The following is a 15,963-nucleotide window of genomic DNA, read 5'->3' as shown; positions in this document are numbered from 1 at the left end:
TGGATCGGAGGTGGGGTGGCTGTGGGAAGTCGTAGACATGGCTAGGAAGGAGATGGTCGATGGTCTGTGGTGGTGGTGAGGGTGGCTTGGGTTTTCAAAAATGGGTTTTGAGAGAGGATGGCTGAGGGGGTTTAATGGGGGTTGGGGAAAAGCAATGAGGTGGAGGAGAGGGTTTCGGTGGGTTTCGGTGGCTGATAGTGGTGGTGGGTGGTGGCGGTTGTCGGGTTTTTGCCGACGGCAAGAGGGATGGCTGGCCGGAGATGGGGGTTATGTAGGGTGGAGAAGATGGGCGGCTGGTGGCGGTGGAATGGGATGAAAATGAGGAGGGAGGGGGAGGTAGTGGCGGCCATGGATGCTTGGGTGGCCGGCGGGAAGGTGGTGGCCGGCGGTTGGAGATGGATATGTTGTAGAGATGGGGTGGGAGATGGAAAAAGGGAAAAATGGTGAATGGGGGACGAAGATGGAGCTCCGACTCCTTCTCTCTCCCTCTCCCTCTCGGTTTTCTCTACTTCCCCCTTTCTTTCTTTTTTTGCAAAAAATCCCTCCTCTGGTGAAAAACCCTAGCCGAGCCTTATATTCGAAAGAGAGGTGATATATTTCACCCCCATCTCTGCCCTGGAACAGCCCCTCTTATATATTTGACTACTCTTTTTAACAAAAAAGGGGGGTGGTCCGGGTAGAAAATAGGGTGGAAATTTTCTTCTCTTTAAATGATCCTAACCCTCTAATTCGATCCAATGGCCACTAAGGGTTGCTTACAACCAAAGTAATACCAGACTTACAAACTTACCCTTGTAAAGATAGCAAATCCCCTTTTCGCCCTGAAGAAAGAACATGATATCAACACACCAGATTTTGATATTCACACCAATTTAGCTCGTCTTGTCTGCCATTTCTCACTCGACTTCCGCGAAATTTTGTAGGCACATTCCTTGGGGTTATGACAATCTTTTGGGAGTTTTGTACCAACTAATGAATACAATGGATTGGTAAAAATTCAGGTTCTCTCCTCATTTGGACCCACTTTCTCAAAATTTTATTCAACTTCATGAGTTTTTTATTCGACTTTGGGGATTTTAGGGCCTTGTCAAAATGGGGTGTCTACACCTATAAAACTGTTGGGTTGAAGGTATTGAGCAATGTCACATAATGGAATGAATGGAATTCCTCCGGGAATCTGTTCCTCAATGGTTGCCTCTGTTACTGTAGTATATTTGTTGAGGATAATTTCGATTGAACGTTCACTACTGTATGGGTAATCTGATTTCTTTACAGCACCATTTGATATATAATATGTTTGGCCTTGCTGTAACTTTTCGCCAAATAGGTTCATTGCTTCAGCAAATAAGACTGCTCGTATCTGAGTATGCTGAAAAAATGAAGAGAGTAAATGTTAATAGATTTTTTATTTAATTACAATATAGGAATAAAGGGAACATAGATTGGCATGTTTTTTGACCATGTTTATTAAATGTCAACATCATTTTTTTATTCAATGATAATATAATAATATAGAAGATAGATTAATATGTTTTTTTAAGGAGATGATAAATGCGCTTCTTTTTATTAGTTGGAACATCGATCTAAATTGTTGTACCTTATATATTCTAGAGTGAAGACTTACAAATAGAAGTTTTGCATTTGAAAAAAAACTCTAACAAACATTCTTTATGTATTCTAGAGTGAACTACTATTGATAGTCTGTATATGAGTAAGAGAGCATTATTCGTGAAATATATAAGAACTTTGCGAGTAACATTCAAGGAATGCATATACACATACATAGTATTGAGTGTACGATGCTTACTTTCTCATCCATTAAAGTGATGTTCGATATTGAACCAGATCCTTTTTCATTGTTGTAGGATCTATTTTTTCCTTTGAGGAGCACAGAACATTTTATCGTCCAATACAAATCACCTAGATTTAGCATATTTATAAGTTGATAAGTTGATTGAGAAATTTCTTTTCCTTTATCCATCTTCAATGTTTACCTGCACAATATAAATAATTTTTATTTAGTATAAAAATAATTCACAATATGTATGAAATATATGAATCATTTGTTTCGAGTAGAAAATTACCAATGACAATAAGGAATGATTGCATATTTTTGATTTGCATATCATGTACAGAAAATTTCTTTGTAGACAATATTTTTCGTATATGTTGATTGCCTCGACATGCTTATTGGCTTGATAAGTACTTTTGTAGTATGTCTTGATACACCTCTCGACAAAGCTACGTAAAGTTGGCCATGAGAAAACACCGGTTCTGGTAAATATATCCCAACATACGGAATTGTTTGGCCCTGAGCTTTATTGATTGTCATTGCAAATGCAAGCCGTATTGGAAATTGTTTTCGCTTCAAACGAAATGGATATGCTTCATTTTCAGCTGGACAAAGAGGTATTCTCGGTATTAAAATCTTTCTTCCTTTGTGCTGCCCGAAAGAAATTTCAGCAAGTATAATGTTGGGTTTGAAACTTAAGCAAGTTAATTTTGTCCCATTACATAGTCCATTTATTGGATCTAAGTTCCGAAGTAATATAATGGGACAACATGTTTTCAACTCTAATTTGTGTGGAGGCAATCCATTTGGAGTAAGTGAATTAAGAAATTCTTCTGGGTAATAACCATTAGTATCATCTGTAGCATTGTCATAACTGTAGTACGTAACTTCATCTCCTTTACAGTTGTTAATGATACATTTATTTAAATCATCAACATATTCATTTTTTGTAGTTAATATCCCTCTTTCTGCGAGGAAATCACTACTCAACATTTGTTTATCCAAGTTTGGGAAAATGACATCAATCAATTTCTTTTTATTATCTTTACCATCTTCGTATTCAATCAACATATCAGTTGGGATCTGAACAAGATCACCAGAAATTGTTTCTTCAGTGCCATTACCTATTCGTAATAAGTATTCGCTGAACTCATCATCATTTTTTGCTCACATATTTCTTTTTAGCGTCAAAATTTCCATGTTGCTCCATAAATATGATCTTATCAAACTTGCATCGATTGTTTCTTCTCTTGTAGCTCGCGGTACAACTGGAAGAACTTGTCTGAAATCGCCTCCAAAAACAATAACTTTACGACCAAATGGTAAAGATGAATCCATAATATCTTGAAATGTACGATCTAATGCTTCTATTGCATATTTTTTAGACATTGATGCTTCATCCCATATAATCAATGCATCTTTTGTTAATAATCTTGTCGTACTACTCTGCTTGGTTATTTTACATACATCATTCATTTTGATATCAATTGGTATCTTGAATCGTGAATGTGCAGTACGACCACCTGGAATGATAGCAGCTGCAATACCAGAGGTAGCTGTAGCAATAGCAATATTATTTGACGCTCTAATTTTTGCAAGCAATGCTTTATATAAAAATGTTTTCCAGTTCCACCAGGTCCATCAATGAAAAAAGTTCCATGTTTACGATCACGGATACGTTTTATTATTTGAAAAGCATGATTCTGATCGATATTTAACTGTGAAATTGCTTCAAGATCTTCAGCAGGAGTCACAATAGATTGCTCTTCAAGGATTTCTTTTACCAGCATAGCATCGGATTTACATTCTTTTGACAATTTCGGCAAATCATATTCTGATAGTTACTTTCCCATACTTTTGAGGAGGTTACCAACTTCTTTTAACACATAATTAGCTTTGACGTTAACATCAGTTTCTGGAGTGGTTCGCAGATCTTCAGCCATATGAGGTAGCATTGCATTCCATAATAATCTGACATTATTTGGTTCACAGAAAACTAAAATTGTAGCAAACAATCTTCGCAGAGATGATGGCATTGCAAAGGTTGTTGCCTCTTCTAAACAGCAAAAGTTGTCATTATCATTTTCAAGAAGTCCTCTTTTTTGCGCTGCCTCCCTAAATGTTGAGCATAAATGTTCATCTACAGTTAATAAATCAGTAAATGATGTAGCCCCATGAATGTGATTTAGTAGCAATCTTAAGTAATATCGATCCCCTTTGGATGGATTTACCGATCTTATTCTTCCAATGGCTTTTTGTTTCTTCCTTTTGGTCCAGAGATGACTGCTTCCATCCCAAACATAATGCTGAGGAAATTCTCGATAGAGGTACTTTCTTGCATCTACATCGAGAATATTCATATTGAAATATTCTGTCAACATAGTACGAGTAATATGTTCTTGTTCTAGAAGTTGTGGCAGCCTCTAATTTTTCCAATATGTAACCAATTGTTGATTAGGTAAATGAAGCTGTAAAGTTACAACTGACGGGAAGATCTTGCATAAATCAAAGGCATATATTCTCCAGATAGCTTCAGGCGGAGATACCCATCTGGCATTTTGAAAAGATTGTATTTCATCAATCACAGTTTTTGCTTCACCTTGTATAATCTGCACTGCCACCGTATCGTGCCCTTTGTATATGTATTTATACAAATACTTAACTGCTTTGATGCTGGAACAAATTTCAACCTTTATATGACAATTATATCGCCTAAGTAGATATGGATTGTATGGAACAACCCATCTATTATCCAAATTTTGATTCCGCACATATACTTGTCGGCCATTGCATCTTCTACGATAAGTAACGTAGCCGTCTTTCTCTTGTTTTGTTGTTTCACGAAATGCCCTTGCGTAATGAGATTTATAGTTTCCATCAACCGTACATGGTGAAGATGTTCTCATGTTACCACATGGACCATGCATCATGTGTTTTACAACTCTTTCAAACAATAGAGGTTCATTATTTTCATCGGGGAGTTCAGCACTGACAATGTGATTGTATTCATCAGGATTTAACATCTTGCTTTCTTTTTCCATTATAAGTAGCAAGTTAGCATGTGGTAATCCTCCTTTTTGGAATTCAATAACATGTGTATGAGCTATTATATGACCAAGAACATGCTTTTCAAACAATTGTTTCTTCAGATCATCGAATTTTCCTTTGAATACTCTTGCTATTAAATCAGGCCTGTTGTATGTTTTTTCTCCTGGTTTTAATTGTAGCACTATCTCTTCCCACTCTGGATTACACGTCATTGTTAAAAAAAGATCCGGTTTACCATAATGTTGAACCAAAGCCATTGAATCTAAATATCTACGCCGCATATCTCGAGGACCTCCAATAAACGATGCTGGCAACACTATTCTTTTACATATTTTGCACCCATGTGTCTCCTCAGCAACAACACTGTCTACAATACCTTGATATAAATCTGCACGGATGGTACTCTGATGCTCATAGAAATAATTTAATCGACCCGTTTCAACTTTCACATACATGTCAACGACATATTGTTGAAATAATCGGCCACTGTGGATAATATCCCATTTATAAATATCTCTCATCTGGAACATAAAAGCATAATATTCCCGGCAAGAAACATCTTTTGTGTTGTCTCTTTTGCTGATTATCGCTGTGTAAAAATTTGTCACATTATTATAATGCATAATTTTGTAAATAATTATTATCGTAAAATTGAAAAGATACTAAAACATATTTGCTTACCACTTTCACGGCATAATAGTGTTTCGAACTCAGTAAAATTGTCACAAGGGACAATGAATGTGTGATTGTTGATATTTTGTTGACCTGATCTTCTTATGCCTTTATGCCAACCAGTTTCTCCATGTGGGAATAATAATGGATATTGTAATGGATCATAACTGTAGACACCCCCATTTTGCTAGGCTTTAAAAAGCAAAAGATTCGATAGTATCATCAATTTTTATATTTGTATTCAGCATTAGATTAGGCATCCATGCATTTTAGGGTAGATTTCATTTCATTATTAGAGTTTTGAAGTTGATTCGCAATCCTGAAGGTCTCTAGGGGGTTCCTTTGGCCTCTGAAAGATGAAAGTTCAAGTTTCCAAGCAAATGAAAAAACCTGCTATTTTTAGAATTTTCAGGGTTTCCCTCATTTTTGCCTATTTTGCACTGCAGGGGTATTTTGGTCATTCCCGATGTGTCTCGTTTGACCCCCGACTTATATTTGAGAAATCTTGAGTGATTTTACAAATTTTGAAAAAGCTGCTATTTTTAGAAACTCATGGGGCTTCCACATTTTCATCATCTTATCGATATTTCAATCATTTCTCATATGTCCAAAACCATCTTGAGGGTACGGCGGATGGATTATGAGTAATTTCGTAAGTTTTGGGAAACCTGCTAAATTTAGATCTCTCAAGATTTTCTCTTAGTCTTGCACTTCGGGGGTATTTTAGACATTCCCAAACATATCATATTTGGTCCCTAAGTTGTGTCTAAGAAATCTTGAGTCCGTTCATAAATTTTCGAAAATCTGCTATTTTTAGAATTTCTCAGGGTTTTCCCTAGTCTCGCCAAATTCTAGCACATTGGGGTAATTTGGTCTTTTCCTGTGTAATTCTTTTGATCCCCGAAATATGTCTGAGAGATTATGAAAGATTTCCTGAATTTTGGAAAACCTGCTAAATTTAGAATTTCTCAGGAATTTCGCTTAATTTGGAAATTTTAAGTGTTGAGGGCATTTTAGGTATTTTCAGGGGATACCAAATGATTCTGTTTAATATTGCTCACCGAAAGGACCCAATTTTAAAAGTTTCTATTTTTGAAGTTTGACCATAAAGACTTTCCATTTTTAATTTTTTTCCTTTAGGGGTGAACCAATCTGAGGGTATTTTGGTCGCATTTGGATGTCTAACAGTCAAGTAGGGGCATTTTGGTCCGAAAAGTTATTTTCCAAAAAAGATGGTCCGATCATGTATGAGGGATGCACCATAAAATGTTAAATGGATTGGGTCCATATATAGAATGTTGAATTTAGAAAGATTTTATTGATTTTTTACGGAAAAACCCGAAACCCGTGTGAAATGCCCATTGGGCTAAAGCCCGTAAAGATGGAGCTCATGTGGGTTCACCCATATGGGTCAACCACCATGGTGGGTGGCCCACATGGTTGACCCACATGAGTTGAGCACCCACCTTGATGATGTCACAATGGTGACATCATATTTGTTAAAAGAAAATAAAAAGAATAAAAAATGAAAAGAAGGAAAGAAGGAAAAGAGGAATGATTGCTTAAAAATGTTTTCTTCCAAAGAAGCAATGTGGAATGAGAATAACATGTCTTGATTGACAAGAAATTAAGATTGGAATCAAATCCAATTTGGAAACAAGAAAGAAAGAAAGCAAGAGGGGAAAATTGGAAACAAGCCAAAAAGGGAGCTCTCACATTGGAAATTGCTATTTCTCTCTTAACCCTAACTTTTTTATATAAAAATCAAAGCAAACAATCGAAGAAAAAGAAAAAAAAAATCCAAATTCGTCAATTTTCTCTCTCCTCCCAAGAAATTTTTTTTCTTTTCTCCCTTGAAGTGTGATCTCTCTCTCAAGTGTTCTTGACAAAAGGAATTCTTGAATTCCTTCTTTTTCTCCAAGGCATCATACAATCAAGAATTATTGGAGTGTTCTTTGGGTCTTCTTCCTCATAAAAAGGGTGCGACAAAGCGTATACCTCGGATCTACGCACCCTAGAGACAAGGAGCGCGATCAACGTGGTGGAAATAAAAAAAAAACAAAGAAAGAAAGGGAAGAAAGGACGCAGGATCGAGCGTCGGCGAGATTTTTCGGAATTTTTGGCTTTTGGATTCAGCGAGGATCTCCATCACAGGTAGGTGCACTATTCTCAGATTTTTCCAGGATTATTTGGTATTCTTTATATATTTTTGCATGGTTTTTAGCACTTAATTGAATTTAATTTGATATTATATGTGTGTGCTCAAAATCATGATCTACATGAGTGTTTCAATTCAGATTCGTCCCGAAATTTAATACACTGATCTATTTAAATAGACTAAAATAACAATCGGATCGGATCGGACATTGAATCAAAGGATTTTGAAAATTTGAGTGAAGAGTGGAATTTTATTTAAAATAATGGCTGAGAAATTACAAAAGTTGAAAAAATAGCTATCTCAGGATGATTTGTTTTGTGGAATTTCAAAATTTTCTTGTGTTCATCACATCAGAACAAGGTTAAAGGACATTTTTTGAAGTCGTAATTTTCTCGAAAATCATGTTTTAAAAATAGAAAACTCTTCAAAAATATCTTTTTGACGAAGAAAAATAAAATATATACTAAACAGATTCCAAAATTAATGAAATTTCGTGGAAAAATAATATGATACTAATACATTCTACCATGAAGTTTTGAGCAGTTTTGGATTTTGTTTGATATATTATTTAATATTTTCTTTGAAACTTTTTAGATTTTGTGAGAATTGTTACTGACATCAGGTCACAATTAAAATTCTCAAAATTTTTACAGTAGTCTTACATTTCATATTTCTTGCTGCTGTAAAATTTTCAAGTGATTTGGAATTTTTTTCCTAAGGTTTGTAGTGTAAATCCATAATCTGGTCTTAAAATTGAAAAATCCGAAATTGGTAGTAAATGGTTTTTAAAATTCATGAAAATCTTCTAGCATGCTATGTTTACTCATATCTTATTTCTGTAGAAATTTCAATGTATTTAGATTTCTATTTATAGTAGTTTCTATCTTATTTTAACAATCTGGTCATATTATTGTTAAATCAAAATTAAATAGGAGCTTAATGTAAAAATCTGCAAAACTTTTCCAGTAAGCTACATACATTCCCATCTTGTTTCTGTAGAAATTTCAATCCATTTCGAATTCGTTTGCAATAAATTCACTTGTAAAATCACTCATGCGGTTTAAAATTGATAAAATCCACTCAAAATTGAAATTAATTAAAAATCATTATCAAAATTTCTAAAGAACCTTAAATTTTTGTTACATATTAATTCTTTAATCCATTGAAACAGAAATTTTAGGATCTTTAGATTTTTCTGGTAAAATGGCCAGTGCATCCATAATCGTATTCCAATTGCAACCGATCTTTGACAATTTGAATATTTAAGCTATAGCATGTTATTGGCTCCGAGGTTACTGTCTACGGAAATCCTGAGATATGCCAGGCAATAAGGTGCTATAACCTAAGTATTAAATTGCACAAGGAAAGAGCGCACGATTCCCTTCCTTGGATGCCATTCGAGGCCGAAATTGGAGAACCCTAGAACCTTTGGTATTCCTTAAATGTCCAGAAACCGAAAATCCTTGAAATCTGAAATTAATTAACTTCAAGAACATGAATCGATTTGTCTCGAGTCTTTCGGAACCATTGGATTATGGTTTCCGATATAAGAACCATTAGAGCCCAACTTAGGAACACTTATGTCAGGTCGTGTCCTAGGTCTTAGGGAGTCTTAGGTTTTAGAGAGTCCTAGAGTTAGGAGTCCAGCCTCATCATGGGCGTTTGCTATGGATAGCAACCGTACCATAGGTCTAGTTACACTAGTCACCCAAATTTTTCCTAGGACAAGCCTAGTTACCTAGGATGTAGGTTAACCTGCATTAGTCGAAGGGACAACTTGCACTTAGATAGGATCATATAGCGTCTTAGATGAAATCCTAGGATAATAAAATCTTCAACTTGAATTAAATAACTTCTCTTAAAACTGTTGAAACAGTCAATCCAGTCTAGATCGGTGTCTTAGTTGAGTTAGGCATAAGTAGCTTAGCTTAGGTGCACCGAACTACGTCGACTCTGATCCCAGTGAGGCTTGGGTACGTAGGCAGCTTGGATGTCTGATGGCATACCAACCGCGAGTCGGCTCCACAACAAATTGTGGGGTTTTGTATATTAATTTTCTTGTAAATTTTTAATTAAATCACTTAGGACTTTCCATGAAATTAGAATTTTAGGAGAACTTTCACTTAGATTGAATTCAAACAAATTAAGAAATCAAGATACACATTTAGAATCTACATTGAAATTAGATCATAGGATGCATGTCACATAGTTAGCACACTAACAAAGAGTTGAATGAGCCATTTAAAATAAATTTAAAAGAGTTAACTTTTGGAAATGAAGACTAATTATCGGGCAGGAATGGTGCATGTGGTGGATAATTCCCCATACCTTCCATTCTTGTAACCAGATAACGAGTCTAGATTTCTGGTTAATTATAGGTCCTAGATCCCACATCTAGGTGGCGACTCTGTCAGTCTCTTTTGTGTGGAATTCGGATTACCTTAGTGATCCCAAGTTCACATAAAAGATGAGTTAAAATCAATAATAAAAATGCACACGCCAATCGCGTGGGTACGAGAGATCAAGAGAGAGCGTGGCGGCTCGCGCCCCACCCCTCTCGCGGGATCGGGTCTCACAGTTTGGCGACTCTGCTGGGGACCACCTAACTTCATTACAATTCCAAAGGATAACTCATTTGAATCTATTTTAACTGGCTCATGAAAACTCTATCTCTTATATACTGTTTAGATTAGTTTATATGCTTTGTTTTCTCATCGCATCATACTCAAACTTAATCTAGCAAAACCTGAAGGCATCATAGATTGCGCAAACATATTGCACACACTTACATCACTTGCATCTAAACCCTTGCATCTCACATGAACACAAATCCTATTTTAGGAACCCGGAGTGTTATCTAGCATGGTTGACTGGGATTTCATCACCTGGTGCCTCTGTGCTAGAGAAGCATTCCACTCTTAGCCTAGTACCTTTATGGTACGTAAATGGATCTCTTGTTCACGTACTGATACGCCGGACACTAGTACAGTATATCGAACATGGATTCGCGCTAAGGGAACTCTTGGCCTTACCCCTAGATTAACCCACACATGCATGTAGTATACGAACACATGTGCATCACGTGTGTGAGCCTAGATTAGGATATCCTACCCATTTGTGTCTAGATTAGGCCGTGGTCCATCTTCCAATGGCTACGATCGGTCCCTAGGTGCACAAACAAAGTCATGAGTCGAGATCCTCTCTCCACTCCGCTAGATTAGGATTAGGGTTTGATGCCGTCAGGTAACATTGTTAAAATGTACGAAGATTAAAAACTTTCCCTTTGGGGTTAGGATATAAATCCCATCATTTCCAAAGATCTCCTAGGATTAGTCATTCCTGATCTATCCGTTGAAAGTAATCCTATGCAATCTCATCTTTTGATCATGTGTCTATCATTCGCCTCTTGTGGGATTCGATTATGTCTTCATTCCCTTTCTCAATTGGCAGGAATTGTGTCTCAATCATTTGATTGTGCAATCTTGATGATCTGATCGTACTTGTACCTTTAGTCTTTTCTTACTCTAAGGGTAACCTTTTTCAAGAATATTTTGCTAAGTCCTTCAGAGTTCACTCTCATAATCCTTGAACTAGGGGCATTCCCCTATACGAATCTGTCATCATTGTCATGTCTTGGTCCTTTAGGATTCATTCTATTGTCCCAATTACTTGCTTAAATGTGTAATCTTCTTTTCAGTCATTGAGAATGGACACTCCTTGAATGTCAAGCTCATATACCGTTCTTATTGTTTCCATGTCAGGACTGTTCACAGCTGAAAATCCAGGAAAGCTTCTTGGGTTTGAATCTATTCGTGGTCAGTGAAGAAGCTAATTCCCCATTTTCTTTAGAAGCGTCTCCAATCCTCTCCTTCCATACTCATGGCAGTCTCTATGAAAAATTCACAACTCTCTTACATCATGGAAGCCTTGACCCAGCTCGTCCAACAGGTGAAGGAATTGAAGGAAGAAAATCAATTCATCAAAGCTCAACTTACTGAGAAATTTGGTCCAACCACTGTTGTTTCTAAGGGCAAAAATACGGGCCTCTCCATGGTTATGGGTTCGGAAGAGCTAATTGTGAATCTCTCTAGACAAATGGCTGCGCTAACAGAAGAAGTTCATTAGATGAAGCAACAAATGCAAACCTGGTATTGTCAGTCCTAAAGTTCGGAGCACTTCGCTGACAAAAATACCAAAGTCCAGGATGTTGTTACCAGAAACTCTCTCTCAGCACCAGCAGGATTCTGTTGGGCCCTTAATTCTTGAATATGACCAAGAGCCGCCATCTGAAACTCCTAAAAGAGAATTCACTGACTTGCCGATCTCGCGACCTGATGCTTTGAAATGGTTGCTCAAGGAAAGAATGATAACACTATTGGGATCAGAGCCTGTTCCTAATCCTCTTCCCAGTCCCGGGACCTTCCAAATGAAAGAATTTTGTGATTATCATTTACGTCATGGTCATGCAACTGATGAATGCCTCAGCTTGAAATATGATATTCAAGACCTTATAGACATGGGGCTCCTCGACCCTCAAAACCTTTTGTCAAGCGGCGAAGCTCCATCCTTTCCTGATGACCGCAAACCGTGGGTTGAGCAAATGAAGAGAAAGTCACACGATAATCGCAACCAGCAATGCACAATGATGGGTCGAAATACATTAAGCCCGGTCTCCATAGGTCAGGAAATTAAAGTGGCCACAAGACGTGGGGCTTATAGCGGAGGCAATTGTACTTCAAAAAATATCAACGAGCTACAGAACCCTATGGTATTCAAATATAATCAATCAGGGATTGCAGCTCAGCAAAAGCCCAATAGAGAATTCACCCCTCTCTTGTTTCCACCATCTGTCATACTACAGCAATGATTGGAATCCGACGATATCTATTTACCTCGCATTAAGGAACCTCCTAATCCGCTCCCCAGGACATGGAGGGCGGAAGAGCACTGCGATTTTCATCGAGGATCGGGGCATAGTACTGATCAGTGTATAACTCTGAGGCATGTGATCCAGAAGTTGCTCAATGAGCGCAAGCTACCATTTCAGCAAGTGCCAAATATTGTTGATAATCCTATGCAAAACCATGTTGTACCGCCGCTGTATGATGTTTAGACACTTGGGGTTTGAGAAGCTCAGGTTCAGTTGCAGTGAATGAGAAGAACCAGAAGTTAAAAGGCACTTGTTATGATGATGATTCAGTTTTCGCCGAGCCTCCGAAGCTAGACAGTTGCAGCAGTTAAAGTTTTAGTCATTTACTATTTTATGTTGAGTCGGTCATCATGGTCAGTACAATTGTTGAGTCCGGTCTTACGGTTCAAGGTCAATGCCTAGTTCATGGCAAGTTATCTTTTGCTTTCCTTTTATTTAGAGTTGTGAATCCTGAGAATGTTCAGGATAGGTCGTCAGATGTAATAGCCTTTTCTTTAAATAAAATTTTAGTTCCAAAAGTTCACTGGTGTCTGTTTCTTAAGTATGCTTCTGATCTTAAAATAAGACTCCCTCCTCAAATGAAGACAAAAATGACGAAACTCCACTTGAGTTACAGTGATTACTTGAACAAGAGGAGGAGCGCCAGTCCCAGCCTTTCAAAGATGAAATTGAAGTGGTAAACATTGGCACTGAAACTTTGATTCAGTGAATGCCGATTAAAAGTACATTACCCTCTGAAGAGTGTGAAGAATTGATAAACTTATTTCAAGAATAAGAAGATTGTCTAGAAAAGCTACAACCGATACCAGGGGCAAGACATAGATAGGAAGCTCAAGAGAATGAAGAAAGTGAGAGACATATGCTATACACGAGGCATAGAGCGGAAACAACTTTCATATTTTCAATCAATGACCTTGGTTCTCAAATTCATAACATAAAGCCAACAAATTCAAGATAAGAAGTTCAAGAGCAAGCATTGAAAAGTGATCATCAGATATCAAGAGTTACAAATTCATAGATGGAGGATGTCAAATAACAAGTTTCGCTCTATGAAAGTCGAAAGCATATATTAGAATCTTGAAAGAAGAAGAGTCATTATCTCTTACCGGGAAATGCCGTCAAATTCCGTGAAAAAAATAAAAAAATAAAAAATTCAAACGTTGCAAGAAAAAAAAGAAAAAGGGGACAAGTTCCAAAAGAAGAGAAGTCAATTATTCCAGAAAGAGAAAAAAAAAGAAAAATCAATTAACCTTCAAACAATCTATCTTCAAACTAGGGGCATTCGCCCTGAACTACGCACGACCTGATTCCTACCCTAGGATACGTAGGCAACCTGTTCACAGGTTCGATCGAAATCTTTGTCGAGCTTTAAGCCATTCTTTGAAAAGCCCTATCTTACCTATAAAGTCCTTCCGGTGTTCAGAACTAATGACCTAGGTCCCGAGACATAATAAGTAAAAAAAAAATGATGATGAATAAGAAAAGAACGGAGTTTGAAGATCTGCTAGACTGAAAACCTGAAAGGGCGGTCTAGGCAAAATTTAAGATCATTCCCCTGCTAAGTTGAAAACCCGAAAGGGCAGGCTTAGGCAAAAGCTAAGGGGATGACCTACTGGATCAAAAACCTAGAAAGGTGGTTCAGGCAAAAGTTAAGGCTAACACGGTCCGCTAAGTTAAAAACCCCGAGGAGGTGACTTGCTTGCGGTAAGAGAATCATTATAAGAAGGCTACAGCCGGTATCAAGACTGAAGATCAACTGGAGTTCAGGCAAATTCAAGTGGTATCCTCAAAACTGGGGGCATTGAAGCTAAGCAATCTTAGGGATCGTAATTAAATCCTTGAGGCATTACTTTTTTAAGGAAAAAGTCCAATGTGTACCAATTGAAAAAAACATTCCTTGAAAGGATAGACTTACCAAATAAAACGTTAACTAAGTCAGAAGCATTACTGTGTCTGTCAGTGTAGTTAGTCAATCTTTGTCATTCTATGTTCACTCCTTCAGGGCTGCTCAATCCTTTGAGTAGTGCCTTTTATCTAAGTTTTCTCTTTAGAAAGAGTCAATCGTCGTTCTTATGTCCAAATGATGCAACTGTCTTGGTGAAAGAGGCCCGGCCTCGGCAGCTCCCTGCGATCGTATGAAAGAGCTCGGTAATCTAGTCAAGCAGCCTCATTTCAAAGAAGATCAACTCAGAAAAATTCAGAAGTAGAAACATCAGAAAGCCCAGCGTCCGTAAAAAGATCATACCCTAGGAAGGCACCTTAAGCTTGGAAGAGCCTCAGATGCAATGGTGGTTGAGCCAATTTCTCAAAAAGATGAACCATTAAAATTCAGAATCTCCTTCCAGTTAGTTAAATACTATCCTGGTCAAGAAATATTTATCTAAACACCTGTCAAGAGGCAAATCCCACTTTTCCATGATTATATCCAAGAGAGCCGTTGTTCTAGATTACCAATTTCAAGTATCTTGTTCAAGGTTTCAGTTATCAAAATCCCCAAAAGACAAGACCAGCAGTCTCTTTGAGAAAAATCTTGTTGAAGTTTCATAAAAGTGTTCCTAATCCATTCTTGTTAGTAACGGTTCTTCGTTACTAAGGTTTGCCGTTTCATCATTCGTCAAATTCCTAGTTTCCAATATCTTTGTCGGGTATCCCCGATTTCATTGAGTTCAAAAAATCAAAAATTCATCAAATCCAATCTTACGTCAAATTCAAGTTCATGAAAAATCTCTAAATTCTTCGTTGTTAAATTCATCAATCAAAGCTATCTCGTTTCTTTGAGCCCGTTTGGGAACGATGCCTCTTTTCTCGAGTCCATTTGTGAATGGTCTCGTCTTCTCCTTGAACCCGTTTGTGAACGGTGTCTCTTTTCCTCGAGTCCATTTGTGAATGGTCTCATGTCCTCCTTGAGCCCGTTTGTGAACGGTGCCTCATTTCTCGAGTCCATTTGTGAATGGTCTCATATCCTCCTTGAGGCCGTTTGTGAACGGTGCCTCATTGTCTGAGTCCATTTGAAAATGGTCTTTCCTCTTTGAACATCATATAAATGTGATGTGTTATTCCTTGGAATTCGTATAAATACGATATTCCATTGTCCCTGAGTTATCCTTGAGCATCATATGAATATGGTGTCTCGTTTTCTGGAAATCCGTATAAGTACGTCATTTCATTCTCCCTGAGTCCATTTGAAAATGGTCTTTTCTCTTTGAGCATCATATAAATGTGATGTCTCATTCCTTGGAATTCGTATAAATGCGATATTCCATTGTCCCTGAGTTATCCTTGAGCATCATATGAATATGGTGTCTCGTTTTCTGGAAATCCGTATAAATACGTCATTTCATTCTCCCTGAGTCCATTTAAAAA

At 37.3% G+C, this 15,963-nt stretch overlaps 2 protein-coding genes across 2 annotated transcripts; both read right to left on the bottom strand.

Annotated features, from left to right (window-relative positions):
- Window positions 1–1,087: 1,087 nt before the first annotated feature.
- On the bottom strand, window positions 1,088–4,173 carry LOC143862927 (uncharacterized). The gene is made up of 5 exons (XM_077373834.1): window positions 3,648–4,173; window positions 3,022–3,330; window positions 2,638–2,916; window positions 1,808–1,920; window positions 1,088–1,369 (listed from the first exon to the last, which is right to left on the bottom strand). The coding sequence occupies exons 1-5, from the start codon at window positions 4,171–4,173 to the stop codon at window positions 1,088–1,090; spliced, it is 1,509 nt and encodes a 502-aa protein (XP_077229949.1).
- A 42-nt stretch (window positions 4,174–4,215) lies between these two features.
- Window positions 4,216–5,295, bottom strand: LOC143862926 (uncharacterized). Its single transcript, XM_077373833.1, has one exon. The coding sequence runs from the start codon at window positions 5,293–5,295 to the stop codon at window positions 4,216–4,218; it is 1,080 nt and encodes a 359-aa protein (XP_077229948.1).
- Between the last annotated feature and the right edge of the window lie 10,668 nt (window positions 5,296–15,963).

Source organism: Tasmannia lanceolata, unplaced genomic scaffold, assembly GCF_043159265.1.
Source record: "Tasmannia lanceolata isolate RefF3 unplaced genomic scaffold, GAP_Taslan_0.1 ptg000038l, whole genome shotgun sequence".
NCBI classification, from domain to species: Eukaryota; Viridiplantae; Streptophyta; class Magnoliopsida; order Canellales; family Winteraceae; genus Tasmannia; species Tasmannia lanceolata.
Note: the sequence above shows the minus strand (reverse complement) of the source record. Positions and strands in the feature narration are given on the sequence as shown.

Bases quoted from the DNA above. Each gene is read 5' to 3' on its own strand.
- LOC143862927 (XM_077373834.1), bottom strand. From the start codon at position 4,173: ATGTTGACAGAATATTTCAATATGAATATTCTCGATGTAGATGCAAGA. The intron at 3,331-3,647 runs GTATGGGAAAGT...CTGGTATTGCAG, and splicing joins AGTTGGTAACCTCCTCAAAA to CTGCTATCATTCCAGGTGGT. The intron at 2,917-3,021 runs GTTTGATAAGAT...TATTACGAATAG, and splicing joins AGAAGAAACAATCGATGCAA to GTAATGGCACTGAAGAAACA.
- LOC143862926 (XM_077373833.1), bottom strand. From the start codon at position 5,295: ATGTATGTGAAAGTTGAAACGGGTCGATTAAATTATTTCTATGAGCAT.